This window comes from Camelus dromedarius, chromosome 3, assembly GCF_036321535.1.
Source record: "Camelus dromedarius isolate mCamDro1 chromosome 3, mCamDro1.pat, whole genome shotgun sequence".
Classification (NCBI taxonomy): Eukaryota; Metazoa; Chordata; class Mammalia; order Artiodactyla; family Camelidae; genus Camelus; species Camelus dromedarius.
In genome coordinates this window covers 66,014,175-66,029,304 of record NC_087438.1, presented here as the reverse complement: position 1 = coordinate 66,029,304, position 15,130 = coordinate 66,014,175, and the positions used below count along the sequence as shown (strand labels likewise).

Below are 15,130 nucleotides of genomic sequence, written 5' to 3'. Positions count from 1 at the left end.
CCCCTAACCAAACTGAAGAGGAATTTCATTTCTTCCCATCACCCACCCACCTTGTTTCCGAAAGATTAAGTGGTCCAGAAGTGAAAAAAATATATAAAAATCTATGTCTCCAGGCCGAACACTGGCATATTATGAACAGCTCCCATTAAGAATCATGGTGGTAAAATATGAATGGTCCATACAACCGGAGAGTTTTTTTCCCTGTCAGCTACATAATTTGCTTGGTGATCATTGGAATCCAAAGGAGCAAGGTCAGCTTTTCAAGATTTCAATAACGGATGGAGGCAGCCTCAGAGGGCAACCGCTCAAACATTAACGCTACCACCAACAAAAACCCTGTGGAGAGATATGGGGATTTCTGCTTTGGGATAATTATTCTTTTAGCGGTTATATAATCAGTTAACGTTCTAATCAAAAGCTAGATTCAAATTGATGACAAAATCATATTTACTCTAAGTCATAATGAGGTAAAGGATTTTATCAGCAATCAACTGGTTGTAGAATGCACACCTGAAGGACAATGAAAGGCTCGCTTTGTGGCCACAGGATTAATTCAAGACCACTCAAAGAAGAGGAGGAAAACTCTGTAATACTTTCCTTTTCTGCTTCCTTCCCAAGGGCACTTTGGATGATGCAGATGACCCCAGCACCAGCATCGGAGCCTATCACTACATGTTGGAGTCAAACATGGGGAAGACCATGCTGGAATTTCAGGTACCTGACTTCCTGCCACATCTTAGTTTTGCTACCCAACCCAGAAGCCTGGGAGGTTGCTACTCTTACCACTAACGTCTCCTGTCCCAATAATCTTCACTTTTTTTGTTTTGGTCATTTTAATTTAACCCTCTTAGGATCCAGCACCGTAGCTCCTTTTTAGCCACACCTCAGTAGGTTAAAACAAACAAGCAAACAACACACAATCTTTGCTTTCTTAAAGGGAAGTAAAAGACTTAAGAAACAGGTGAGGAACATGACTGTCTTACGACTCTGTAACATTTTACCAGCTTTTCGATATAAAACTCTCCCTTAAACCAAGTCAAACAGTTTGAAGTGTTGGTTGTGACTGGTTCTTAATTTTCAGAAGTCATAGATGAAGGTGCCTGCAATGTATATTAAACAATTCCCCCCTCAGTTACGGTTTTCCTGTTAAACAAGATCTGCCACCCTCTATCGTTAACTAAATCAAAAAACGGAGCAAGCTGTAACCATTTTCATTCCTCTGCCAACAAGCAATAATAGAGTTGAGGAAATATACTACCTGTTATTTGCAAATTAAATAATTGTATTAGTAACAATAAGAATAATAGTAGCTAACATTTACTGGATGCTTACTCTGTCTGGCACTATGCTAAGCGTTTAATAAATCTTACCAGAATTTAACCCTCACAATGGACATATGAGTATTTACTATTCCCATGTCATCACTGAAGGAGGTATGCTATATAGCTTGGTAAATGGCACAGCCAGCCTGATTTCTGAGCTCACACTCCTGACTTTTCATCCTATATTGTGCTGTCCAGACGAAAATTCAGTAGTGTTTGAGAATGAACATTGTGCTAAAAAATCTAAACTTGAATGCAGTTAACCATCCATGTGTATCAATACTAGTAGGGATCAATGTGAAATGTTATAATGAGGGCCTTTACCCCCTGAATTTTTTTGGAGGCGGGGGTTAAATTCCAAGAAGCAATCAGACATATAAAGTTTTATGGACAAAAATGTCCATCATGGTATAATTTACAGTGATGTTCCGGCTGAGCCCTGAAGCCACCAACTTTCAAATACCTTCTTTGTTACCTTTCAAACTCTTTTTTCTGATGAAAATGACATAGCCACTTCTCCTGGTGGATATGCCCCCCTGCCTGTTTTTAATAATCAGCCATTTCCTCATCATTCTCTTGTTTGATTAAAGCAAAAATACTCTAAAGCAAAAATGCCCTGTCCTAGGAAGATCTCAGTCACCCAGGTTTCTCTTTAAGTGGCTGTGATCTCACTGACCTTTGATGTTGCTTGTCTTGGTTTGGAAGAGATCTTAAATCTCACCTTCCGGTGTAGATGGGGGCACACATCAGCTCAGTGGTTCTGAGCCCAGGCTTGGGAGTGGGCAGGTCCATTTTAGCCTAGTTCATTTCCTCACCTCTAAATCTGTTTCCTCATTTGTATGTAAATCAGGAAGAATAGTAGTAGCAACAGTAGTAGTGGTGCTACCTCGATGTGCATTGTGAAGATTAAATGGGACCACACAGAGAGTCCAGAACAGCTCCCGGCATATAGTAACTGCTCAGTGAAGGTTAACAACTATTATATTTATTTCTGAAGAAGGACTGCTTTACTCGAAATGCCAGAGGCTCCTGGAAAGATCCCCTTGACAACAGCATCTAGCATAAAGGCTTCAGAGGACATGGTAACTCCCCTGCACTAAATGTCTCAGGGCCCTTGCCATAGAATAAAATAGTAGAATTGTAAGGGGTCTTTTTTTTTTTTTTTAATTTCCTTAACAGTCTAAAATCAAACAGAAAAAAAATAAAAGGGAGGAGCATGACAGAAGGGAAGGAACACAAACTTTTAAAAATACAGACCTAAGTGTGAAGCCTGCACTACCATTTGGCATTTGTGAACTCAACCATTCCAAGACTCAGTTTTCCCTCCTGTAAAATAAGCATCATGATGCCCATTGTGTAGGATGTTTGTAGGACTTACATAATATGACATTTATAAAGCATCTAGCACAGTGATTTCCCCAAGGAAGAACCTTGTTTATTTCCTCCCCCTTCAATGCTGACGAAAGAATGTTGTACTTCTTTTATTATAGAATGAGCGTTGCCTGGCCCAGTATATGGTAGCTTGTATGGGATTTAGTAGCTATTTTCAGAAAATCAGGCATGTTTTTTTAATGCCACAAGTTAGGCTGCCAAAGATAGGAATGCAAAAAAATTTTTTTATGCTTAAAATTCTGTCCAAGTACTATGAAAGGCTGTACTCAACCACCTTTTGGTAATATTTTAATTGCTTTGCTATGAGCTACATGTTTTTTGTGTGGTCCTTGTAGCAAGGTATTTAAATGTGTGAAATAATAATTTAAATCATACTGTGGAAATGCTTCATAAATTCTCATAAAGGAGGCTGCGTGCTGGATGAGGGACAAAGGAAGAGGAAGATGTGAGGGCAGAAAAAAATCCCCCTTCCCTCCTCCCAGTAGGGATGCTGGCAACCCAGGAGGAGGGCCATGGAGCACATCCCTTTTCTTTCAGCCAGCTCCAGGTCGCCTGCTGGGTTCCTACACATTCCTTGGTGGCCTGGGTTAAATGCATCAGCTTGTTTCTGCACATAATGGGAACTGACCACAGACCTGGGCTGTTTGCAGTCAACACAGCAATTCTGTACCCCTGGTGGGTAATAGATGTGTGTTTGTATCTAGCTATGGATGAGTATATCATATTAAAACAAGGCTGGTGTCTCCTAACTGCCCACAGCCTTCCCAGGGTGGGCCAGCAAGAGGACAGCGCACAAAGGAAATGTGATAGGCTTCTGCTTACCTTCACTTTGTGGGAAGGAAGCTGGGATGCCTGTTAAGGTAGTCTTGCCATAGAGAAAACTGCCTGGTGTTTGAAGGGTGGGATGGCGACAGCTCTAGCCACTGGGTCTTGTCAGGGTCAGAAATGAGGCCGACTTTGACTGAGCTGGTTAATATATTTATTCTGAAGCCTAATGCAATCCAAAGACTCGTTGTTTATTTACATCTTTGCTAAATTCTCCAGGTCGCCTTTTAAAACCTCATCCCATAAACAAATTTCCTCTTAAATCCATTCTCTTGGGTGGGGAGATGGTGCCCACCTGTTTTTCAAGTTCTCCATTTACACTGTTTGTTTTTCTTATTTCTGATGAATCACAGAACCAAGCCAGTCTCCCAGACAGAGTTCTAGAGAGAAGCAGTGTCCGTTTTCCCCCCACGACGTAGCTGAAAGGCCAAACATTGTTTCTCATAGGAGGTAACACCAGGAAACACTGTGAAGACAGAGCCCAGTTGTTGGTTTAAATTGAATGAATGACAAAATGAACCAGGAAAGCTCTAGAATGAGAGCTGAAACTGCAATTTTCCCTGAAGAGAAAGAAAACAGAGGGCTTGATTTACCAATAGATTTTAAATTGACTTAGCTGATGGGGACCGCTATGTAATTTGCGGAGCCCAATACAAAATGAAAATGCAAGGCCTTTTGTTCAACAAGTACTGAGAATTTTTATACAGTGGAACACTAAACCGAGCTGGAACCCTGTATGACTGCACAGATCACAAGCTTGTGAAGCGGCCTTGCTCCCTGAGATGGACCCCAGAAGGGTCCAGACTAGAGTAAAGAGAGTCAGGCATTCAACTCAGGCACAAAAGTTAACGGAGCATCAAAAAATTCAGTAATCAGGATAATATTAAAATAATATTACAATGCGGTATTTTTAAAACTCAAAATAAATGTGCAAAAATTCATGACAAACAAAACATCAACTTTTTAAATAAAGGTAGAATTTTAAATAAAAGCCCCTGAACTAGCATGACTCATCTTAAGTCTTGCTTCACTCACCTCACCCGAGTCTCAGCCCCACCTCTAGACCAGCTTCTTGTTTACCTGTCAGCCCACTCAGACTCCCCAGGCTTCTAGATCAGCCCGTGTAACAAATACAGGACAAAGACTATAGTGAGGAAGGGGCAGGACAGACAGCTCGTCGTACAGGCTTCCTTTAGAGTGATAGGGCTTCGACAGATAGAAAGCAGTGCTGTGAAGGCCAGGCAGCAAGGAATCATGGTGAAACTAGGAAGCGAATCCTTACCGAAGTCCCCAGCAGCCCTCTCCTTGCCAGTCTGCCAAAATGCGAGGATTTCCAGTGGAATCAAGGGTTTCCTGGGGTTGAGCCCAGGGCTTACACAGCTTCAGGAAGATCTGAAGATAGTGAACTGGGTCATCCAAGGGAAAAGAAGTGGGACAGGAAGAATGTGGGAATATTTCAATATATTTCACATAATGATGGTGAGATTTGTATCTCCACGGTGGAGGGTGAGAACTCGACCAGAGCGTAATGTAAGAAGGCACAAAGAAGGTCATCTTTCCTGAGGGATTTTTACAAACAAGCAACAATGAGGACGAGGCAGTTGTGTTATGGCAGATGGAAAAACTGCCTGGTGACAGAATAGAAATTTAGACAAACCAGAGCGGGTAAGGAAGATGATCCTCTTCCTGCTTGTAAAACCAGTTCAAGTCTCTGTGGGGAAGTCTTTGAGACATGTAGGTTGCCAAGGGACATGAGAAAGGTTTCTGGTTCTGTTCACAGCAAAACTGTGGGTTCGAAAGTCTTACAAGGATTGTGGGGTGGAATGACTGGAATTTATCTGGAAGAGGGACTCAGTGCATAGATAAGAATGAGAGATTAGAGAACATTGGAGGAAAAATATATTACTAAGGCAACAATCGTTGGAGGATGGAATTAAGAGCCCTGTTAGCAATAGGTTGTTTCTCAAATTGGGCCACAAAGGATGTAGGGACAATGTCAAGAGGGCTATTGGAAGCCACAGAATAAACTTGGTGTATCTTTCTGGGCTGTCAACTTTACATAAAGATTGCAGGGTAAAGGAGTGGAGTGGTATTTATTTTATTTTTTTTTTAAATGGACATATATAATTGGATATAAAATTTAAGTAGATAGAACATGTAACAAATGTCTTATTTGTAAACATTGTCCCTCTTGTAACACCTTGGAGACTGTTCTATATCAGGACCTAAAGAGCATTTTTTAATTCTATTTTTCCTATTCATTTTTATGGCTGTGGAGTATTTGGTGAGTAGGTTTGAGGGTACAGTAAAAAGGACAATATAAATTTACCTTCCTTGGTCACTGGGGTTACTTTGATAAGAAGCACAGTTGTGAGAGCCAGACAGATTAGGCAAGATTTGCTTATAGAACAAAGCAAATCACTTTTCCAGATTAACGTAGTGATGTGACAGAGTGGGAATCTGGATGGGGGCAGAGAGAAGTGAAGAGAAGGCATGGGAGGGGTGGCTTCCCTGGGCACTGGATCCAGGACCCTGGGCAGACCAGGAGGTCCATGTTTGGGGCAGGAGGCATAGCTCAGCCAGTATCCATGTCATATTTTAATTAACAGAAACACACAGTTTTGCTTTGACTGGGGTCTCTATGGACTCTTGGAGTGCTTACTGTGCATACACAAAATCCCATACTGGACCCCAAGCTGAAAAGAAGAAAAGCATTACATTCTAATGGCAATGTTAGACAAGACAATAGTGCTGTTTGTTCTTCTGATGGTCTTACGGCTTTAAATTTTGCCTCATCATTTTAAGATGACTGGAATCTCAGAGTCACTTTGTACCTCCTGATTTTCATAATGAAAACATTTTCCAGAGGAAGCAGGCATAAAGACAATAAAAGTGCTTTTTTTTTTCAATGGGCATAGGCCATCTCCTAAATGTTGTTTTCTTAATTAGTTTCATGACCGGAAATTTCCTTGTTATTTTCTGATAATTTTATGGGTTGTAACTTGTATCATTGATCCACAATTGTTGTTTTCTTGATCAAAAATCAAAAAATGTAGATAACATCAATGGAAGACTGCTAATCCTAATCAGATTAGGAAAATAAAACCTTCAGTTATCTTGCCCTTGGTATCGTGCAGGGAACAGATGATGCAGACAGAAAGGCTTAATGCTGTGCTCAGGCCTGGCTGCTGAATGTGAAAGCTATGGGTGGGTTTTAATGTCCTTATTGTCCATATTTTAAGGCATTTTCTCAACTGAATTTATCAATTTGGGGGGTATTTTACAGTTTCTGTAGCTAGTCCATTATATACTTTATTTTTATTTCTTGGCCTAAATTTTTAAAGATTTCAATTGTTTTCTTTAACATGTAATATTGTCACATGATTCAAAACTCAAAAGGTGCAAAAGAATGTCAGAGTAAGTTCTCCCTCCCACTCTTCCCCGCCAGGCATTCCTTCTCTTTCCCCAGAGGCAGCTCCGGTTACCAGATTCTTTTGTATCTTGCCAGAACTCTTCTAGGCGTTTACAAGCAAATGTTTATAGGGATCTTCTATTCTTTTTTAATCAAATAATAGCACACAGTATACATGTTGTGCACCTTGCTTTTATTTTAACAACACCTCATAGAGATTATATTAGAACTAGAGAGCCTTCTCACCCTTTACAGTTGCAACATATTTGATAGTATAAACATATTGTAGGGGAGGAAGAATAATGTTCCTTCTACCCTTCTGAGTTCTTAGCTGAGGCCCCTGTAATAAAAGACAGATTGACAAGAGAAAAACAGAAGTACATCTCATGTATACGTGACAGATACACGGGGGAAAATGAGTACTTGCTGAGGTGGCTTAGCATTCAGAGTTAAGTATCTTATTAGGGAAAGGAGAGGGGATGTAGGCCTTTCAGGGGAGAGTAATCTTTAAGAAAGAAGAATGGGCCCTTAGAAGAATAGATGGGAGGTATGATAGTTTGTGACTAAGTTTGCCTGGGTGTGGAGTAGACTTCAGTTTCCACTTCTATGATAAGAGTCAGTCTTCCCTGGTTGACAAAACTCCTGGGGAGGGGATTTGTGACAAGTGGGAGGCTCTGTCTTTTAGGCAGTTAAGGGGAATTCAGAGAAAGCCTCTCCCTGCATTGGCTGTTTTTTAAGTACTTACAGCTCAAAATAATCAATATACCAAAGTGGCATATTTTGGGGTGGCAAATTCTGCTGCACTTCAGTATCATACTTTATTTAACCATTCCTTTAAAAATGAACTTGAAAATATTCCCAGTCTAAGGCAGTTCTTTCAAATGATGAAAAAAATAGCCTTGCCTGTACATTATTCTCAGACATGCCAGTACATTCACATAACTTCTTGAGTGTATAATTGTTAGAGCATATATATTTTTAATATTGAAAGGTATTTGTCAATTATTTAATCGTTTTATTGTGCCAGATATGGATATAGCAGGGGAGGGAAGGAAAAGTGCTCAGAAGCCTGAAACTGTGGAGTTTGAGAAGTCTCAAAGTGTTCTGACAGTACAGTGTATTCTATTTCCCTGATACAGCTGGGGGTCAGAGTTGCCCTGCTCAGCAATCACTGAGGCACCTTTTTTCACATTTCTGCCTTGAGATTAATGACAGGTATTTGGGTTTTACAGGAGCTGATGACCATTTTCCAACTTCTGCACTGGAATGGAAGCCTAAAAGCCCTTCGTGAAACAAAGTGTTCCCGACAGGTGAGATTTTCCAATCAAGCACAAGTTTGTGTTGTAAGCACCGAGAAGATGGCTCATCATATTCCAAGGAGGTTCTCTTGTTTGGATTTTTCTGTGTTTAAACTTAGTAATTTATTTATTAAGAGCGGAGGACATACATATGACCAAATATGCTGCATCAGGGACTAACCAGATATGCACACTAAGAAGAATTTTGGCTGGGCACGGGACTGATTTAGATAACTGTACTGAATACCGGAACGGCGGGATCGTTAAGAGAGACTTAGTTTCTAAGTCGAATACTGAGTCTACTCTATGCACCTGTCCTGCCTGCTTGGAGTGTGTACCTCCTCCACTCTCCAAAGCAGAAAGAAACTGGAGTCTGCACTGCTTCTGAACCTCCTCACTGAGCTCAGGTAGAGTTGGTTGTGGATGGGAGGATTTTTCCTACCCCCACCAAGTCGCCCCAGTGGACAACAGAAACGATTATAAAGGTGGGCAACCAGGCATTTCAATCTCCCAATTTTTCACTTTGAAAGTTTCTTCTTTGTTTTTCAGAGACAGCATCTCACTGTTTCTTTGCTGCCTATGAGAAGCACTCATCCCCTCTTTTTAATGGCAAAGGCAAACCCTTTGCTGTGCACTTAATGGTTCTCACCTATTTTCTCCCTACATTTATTCTTCCTTTACCCACCATTAGACTTTGTAGATGGTAGTTTGTTTTTGAGAATTTTCCAACAGGAATTTGTCTGGGAAACAAAGCCTTTACTAGTCAGCAAGATGAGCGTGGATATAAGAGTTTTCCAAGCATTGCAGCCCCTGGAGTTTTAAGTTGTTCTTTGCTTAGAAAGCCTGGCTTTAAAAATGTCTAAGATGGAAAAGAAATGAGTAGCTGACAATGGCTTTGGCTTTTTTTTTTTCTTTTCTTTGATTTTATAAAAGGCCTTTGAAATATGCTGGGTTGGTTATAAACACTTTTCCATGATCGTTTTTAATTTGTTAAGGTCATATATAAATACCATATGTTTTTGAAAATAAAAATAAGCAATGCATCCACTCCACAAGATCTTCTTAAAGTGCATCCATCAAACTTATACGTAAGGTTACAATGTATTGGCAAATTTTAAACATGAGAATTGACAGGTAATGACTAATTTTTGATTTTTGCAGAAATAAGAGACAATGTACATTAAGTACATATCAATCATGTGTATGTATCTATAATAATGATGCCTATGTTCCATAATACATTTTTAAAGTTCTTTCTGTAGTTCCCATATGCTATTCAGACTGTCATCTTCCTTATGCTAACAACACAGCAGTTAGGAATTTGACTCTCCTGGTGTCTAAGTCTTGTCCTGACTCAAGGTTTCCTGCTTTCTGCAATGGGTATGACCAAACCCAGTTCTGCCTGAATCCTTCCCTATAGCTGTTTCCCTCTGTCTATCTTGCCAAAGGAGATAACACTGAGCAGAAGAGTTCAATGAATAAATGAGGTAATGTTCATACATGTTGTCAGAATGCATTTCAAAGCAAACAAGATTAGGATTCTATTCTGTGAACATTACTGAGTCATTCCTGGTGGTAGTGTTTTGATTCAACCTGGATTTGGCTTCGGGTTATGAACATCAGGGAGGCTTAGTTGTTGGTAGAACACCCATGGATGGGGGGGGGGGGGTGGAGGCGCAGGAAGTGAGATGTTGGCAGGCCATGAGCACAGGTGCCTTTGTTTCTCTTTACTGACGCTCTGGACTTTGTTTCTTGGCTCCCAGGAAGTCATCTCCTACTATTCCCAGTATTCCCTAGATGAAAAGATGCGCAGCCACATGGCCCTGGACTGGATCATGAAGGAGCGGGAGTTGCCAGGAATTCTCTCCCAAGAGCTGCGAATGGCCCTGAGGGAGTTGGAGGAAGCCAGGAAAGCAGGACAAGAACTACGGTTTTACAAAGAAAAGAAAGAAATCCTGAGTTTAGCCCTGACTCAGATCTACAGTGATCCCGACACTTCCTCACCCAGTGATGATCAGCTGAGCCTCACAGCCCTTTGTGGCTATCACTAGCAAGGCCAGGTCCCAGCTGCCCCCGAGGGGAGCAGAGGCCGGACTCTAATATTAGGAAGCCCATGGAAGGAGCTCATCAGAGGCTTTAGTACCTATAGCTGCTACCCGAAGGCTGTACTAGTTCTCCCCTCCCATTCCAGCCACAGAATCTCAGAGTAGTAGGACCCTTACAGGACCCAACAGCCCACTCCATGCAGCTTTCCCATCACACTCTCAGTAGTTACACCTCAGACTGAAAAGATGGAGACAGGATTGTCTGAAAAATATTTTCCAGGCCTGGCTCCAACCTGAGGCCTGGTTGACATGTGCCTTGCTGGATTATATATGTTGTGTGAAAGAATGGGCCAATGTAGCATCCCCCAAAAGAACATTAGCCGGAAATGGAAATTAGAATGACAGCAATTTAAAAAAGTATTTGGGATTAAATAACAATATGAATTGTTTTTAAAAATATCCAAAGGTCAGAGTTTCTTCCTAAGCTTTGTAAGCTACAAGTTAGCTTACACTCTACTAGGTGTAATACAAAACTTCTGTGGGGTTTTATCTGAACATCCCACTGTCAAAGATCTTATAGTGGTAATAGTATGAAAAGACTAGATAAATTTAATGTGGCCTAAAATGTCATTGTAATACTTTTTTTTTTTAATTCACACTCTTCCATACAGGGATAAATGTCACCTAGAGTAGTACCCTCACTTGTATTCCTCAAGAAGAATAATATCTAGTTTTTAATGAGTCCTATGATGTCATGTTCATTTTTAATTTGCAGATAGATGAAATGATTTGTTTCTATTTCTGCCACCTCAGTCATATACCTATAATGGAGAAAGTTACTGGCATTTCAAAGGTTAGAACATTTTGAAAAATCATTAGCATTTAACAGTGCTTACATTTACATTTGATTCATTTCTCATATATTAGAGAAAAGGAATCATTAGCTGTCTTTGTTGTTGTGCAAGAACGTAAGCCACCAGTAGCTCCAATGTAGTGTCATTTTTCAGCTTAAATTCTGGAATCTTCTTTAAAGAAGGGATAAAACATTGCCATCTCACTTTGAAGATGCTTTGAGTCAGTCAACTGATTAGAAAACCAAAAGCAAATGCAAACCAATTTTTAGATGGTTCCTGGTCACTCAGATTTAAGAATGGCAACAGTGTCAATTTCAAACACTTACAGGTGTTTTCCTGTCCATAACATGGAAAGGAGCATCTTGAATTTACTCCATTAATTCAAATAAGAGAAAACAGTTTTCTCAATTTTAAATAAGGTTTCTTTTTCTTCCTGTTTAGGGAAATGCCCATTAACTCTCATGAAAGCTAAAACATAATTATAATTACATTAAAGTTTACAAAAGCATGATAATTCAGCGTCATAGCTAAATATCTGCAGTGGTAATTGTCACTTCTTGAATCCCCATGAAAACTACTGTATACTGAGCATGTATCTTGGAATTAGCCGTTATAATAAAAAAATTAACTTTGTACATCATATTTCTCACACCAGTGGAAAATTTAGCTACATATCTGCCCTCCTCAAATGTCTTGAAAAGGTAGTATTATATAATATTAGATAAATTTTATTAAAAAATACTGTTTTAACAAAAGTCATATTCCTCCCCATAATGAGGCTAAATGTCACCTAGAAGAAAACTTGATTCTCTTATATTCCAGAAGAGGAATTAGAATTAATATTTATAATTTGAATACATTTTAAAATGAAATTACTTCCTATTTAAAGTAATTTTTTTATAAAGTCATTACTCTTTATCATTTCCAAAAAGCCATGTTGGGTGTGATTAAAGGTAGGTACGTCTGTACTACATTTGTAGCCTTTGACAATGACCTCCTCAAGCTGACACCATCTAATTAGCTGCAGGAACAAAAATCAGCTGGAAAAATATTAAATTTACTCTTTGCCCTGCAGTGACAAAACTGTACCCTTTCTGTACACTAAAAGCAGAAGTTCTCCCTTGGCCACCATCAGATTTTCCTGGCTGGTCAAAACTGCACACTCTGCCTGGAATGATGTGCAAGTTACAGCAAAAGAAGAAAAAGTCAGAATCTTTGCCACGGTAGGTCCCTTTGATGCTCATTTATAGCAAATCAATTTCAGTTAAGACCTAATGACTGTCAGTACATCACATAAACATCTATAATCCTGGCCCTGAGAAGAACAGCATTGAAGAGCAAAGTAGGTTATTATAATTTTTCATTTTCTATATCTTGTTCTTAATAACATACTATGTTGAAGGGGTCTAGAGTGGAGGATTCTCTCTTTAAATATATGGTGCTCTGAGTCCTAACCTTTTGTGCTTAGAAACCCTTTGATAATCTGACAAAAGCTATGAAACTTCTCTAGGAAAAGAGAACAAAGCATGTACATTCAAAATTACACAGTTTCAGAGAGGATGTGGACCTCCCCTAAACACATGGATTGCTCTGTCTAAGGACCCCCAGTTAAGAACTCTTAATTTTGAGCATATACTTTATAGTCTTTTAAACTTTTCAGCAGGAATCCAGCCTAGTTCAGACATTGCCCTATTAACCTATCTCTAAGATAAATGTCATCATCCTTAAATACAGAATTGCACTGTATTTTGACAAGAGATAGTTTAATTTTCGCAAAATCCAGATACATTACTAGATTGTTATGAGAAAGCTGCTTAATGCAAACTAGTCACTAAACTTGTGTGAACCTATGAGAATATTACAGATTTAATAAAGTCATTGTTCCTTTTATGATCAGAATTCAGTTGTCTATTTGTTCAAAAGTGATATAATCCACTGATATGTTTGCTGTTAAATTCATTCATCTATTTCTAGAAACAGAAATGAATCAAGCCATATGTAATCCTGAAATACTGTACCTACATCAACTATGAATCTGATAGGCTAGGTCTCAGGAAAAGGAGAAAGAAGACATAAAGTTTTAACACTTTCTGGTTTCTTTAGGGAAAGCTTTTGAAGTCAGGAGTATTGTTGTAGTTGGCTTTATCTCTGAAATGCTTTAAAGAGTTCTCAGTGACATCATGCCATGTCTTTCTTTCTTTCCAAAGGACAAAAGAAGCAAGACTAAGAATATTTTTATTATCCTTGACTATGTTTACAGGTAAACACTATTAAAGACATTATCTCTTATATATTGTTCATATTTTTTGTTTTACCTTAGAGAAATGCAAATATCAATATTTCTTCTATGGTGTCCACCATGTTAAAGAGTGAATATTAAGATTATTTTTAGCCAGAGCTCCATAAAGATGATTTTTCCTACCACAGTGGTTCTCAATTTTGTACATTAGAATTATCTAAGGAGCTTTAAAAAAAAGCCCTCAATGTTGAGACTGTACCCAGACTAATGAAATCAGACTCCCTGGAAGTGGGGCCCAGGCATCAGTATTTTTTAAAGTTCCCCAGGTAGTTCCAACGTGCAAGAAGGTTGAGAACCATTGTGCACTAACAAGGAAGTTCTGGTCCAGAGGTCTCTGATCTAAATCCCAGGAGCTATTACTCCACTTGGCCTTGGCCCCAAATTCAAAATGTTGAGGTCTTCTGAGTTAGGTAGGAGTAAAACCCTTTGCTCGGGCAAGAGGCTTTCCTGGAGCCTAGAACTAAAGCAGGGCAAGCATGTGCGTGCACACATGCACACACACACACACACACACACACACACTCCCCTTATCTCAGCAGGAGAGCCAGATTCTGCTCCAGGGTCCAGGTTTTCTTTCTCAAATATGATACGCAAACTATCTGCACCAGAATCATCCTTTAAGTATACAAATTCCTGGGCCACACCCATATGTGCAGACCAAATTCCAGGAAAGGGTCTGGATTATTTACCACTTCACCAGGTGTTTCTGATCACAGTCTAATTTGAGCTGTTTCGGCCTAAAGCTACCGAGCACATTCTTTAGTAGGCAGCACAGCCCTGGCCCTTCTGATGAACCAGCCTCTCAACAGAGAGCCCAGAAAGGCATAAGGAGAGAGGGGGAGGTTGCTTCTCTACCCCTCCTGGAAGCTAGAGAGAAGCAGAAGGGGAAGAGATAATAGCTGCTTTTTCTCTCCCCAAAAAGCATCTCCACTCTTTTTATCACTCTGGCTCCAACATTTGGAATTACTTTTAATCCCGTTACTAGAAACCATGGAAATCCCTACTAGTGCATCTCTATGCTTATAGTCGCTCTTTTAAACCTGACCAAGCTCTAACAGCACTTTCTTCCTTGGAGCAAAGTAGGCTGTGGGAAAGGCAAGCAGAAACTTCTTCCTGAGAACTATTGAATCTCTCGAGATTGTTGATTCCCAAATGAAAGTCCCAAATTGCTATCTATTTATAGGCAGTTCCCAATTTTCGCAGCAGTTATGGTCTACAAGTCCATTTTTAAGTAAGTTATTCAGTCCTGAGGATGTATTTTTCTACAGGAGCAAGGTCTAAATGATGGCAACTTTCCCAGACTAGCCTATATAAACAATAGGGTGCCTAAAATACTGATCTATGGGACTAACATGGCTCTAGGTTGTAAGTGGGCAGGGAGATGGAACAAAGGGCAGCTGTGGGTTTAGAGCACATTACTGAAGACCTCCCTGGGGCATATTTCCCAGTCTCAAGCTGGTTCTCTAGATAGTTCCCTTTATTTTCTCTTTGTACAACCACAGGTTAGCTTGACAATGCCCCAACCACTGCCACTACATCTTATTTCTTCTGATCGTGGTTTCTTCTACTTGCTGACTTATTGAAGAAGAGATGTCTTTTTCCTGCTTTTCCCTACAAGTACTTTGAAAATTTCTAAGAGTTGGTATCACTAGAAACAGGAACATTGCATGACCTAAAAATGGC

The 15,130-nt window shown here is 39.8% G+C and overlaps 1 protein-coding gene across 5 annotated transcripts in view; it reads left to right on the top strand.

Moving 5' to 3' along the window:
- The window catches only part of LIX1 (limb and CNS expressed 1), a 54,856-nt gene extending 41,470 nt beyond the window's left edge, over nucleotides 1-13,386 (top strand). For all 5 annotated transcript variants that reach the window (XM_064482681.1, XM_010993974.3, XM_064482680.1 and 2 more), the window contains 3 exons: nucleotides 619-714; nucleotides 8,184-8,261; nucleotides 10,013-13,386. In XM_064482681.1, the coding sequence (XP_064338751.1) occupies nucleotides 619-714; nucleotides 8,184-8,261; nucleotides 10,013-10,300 (462 nt within the window). In that variant the 3' untranslated portion in view covers nucleotides 10,301-13,386. The remainder of the gene's footprint in view (nucleotides 1-618; nucleotides 715-8,183; nucleotides 8,262-10,012) is intronic.
- Nucleotides 13,387-15,130: the final 1,744 nt, after the last annotated feature.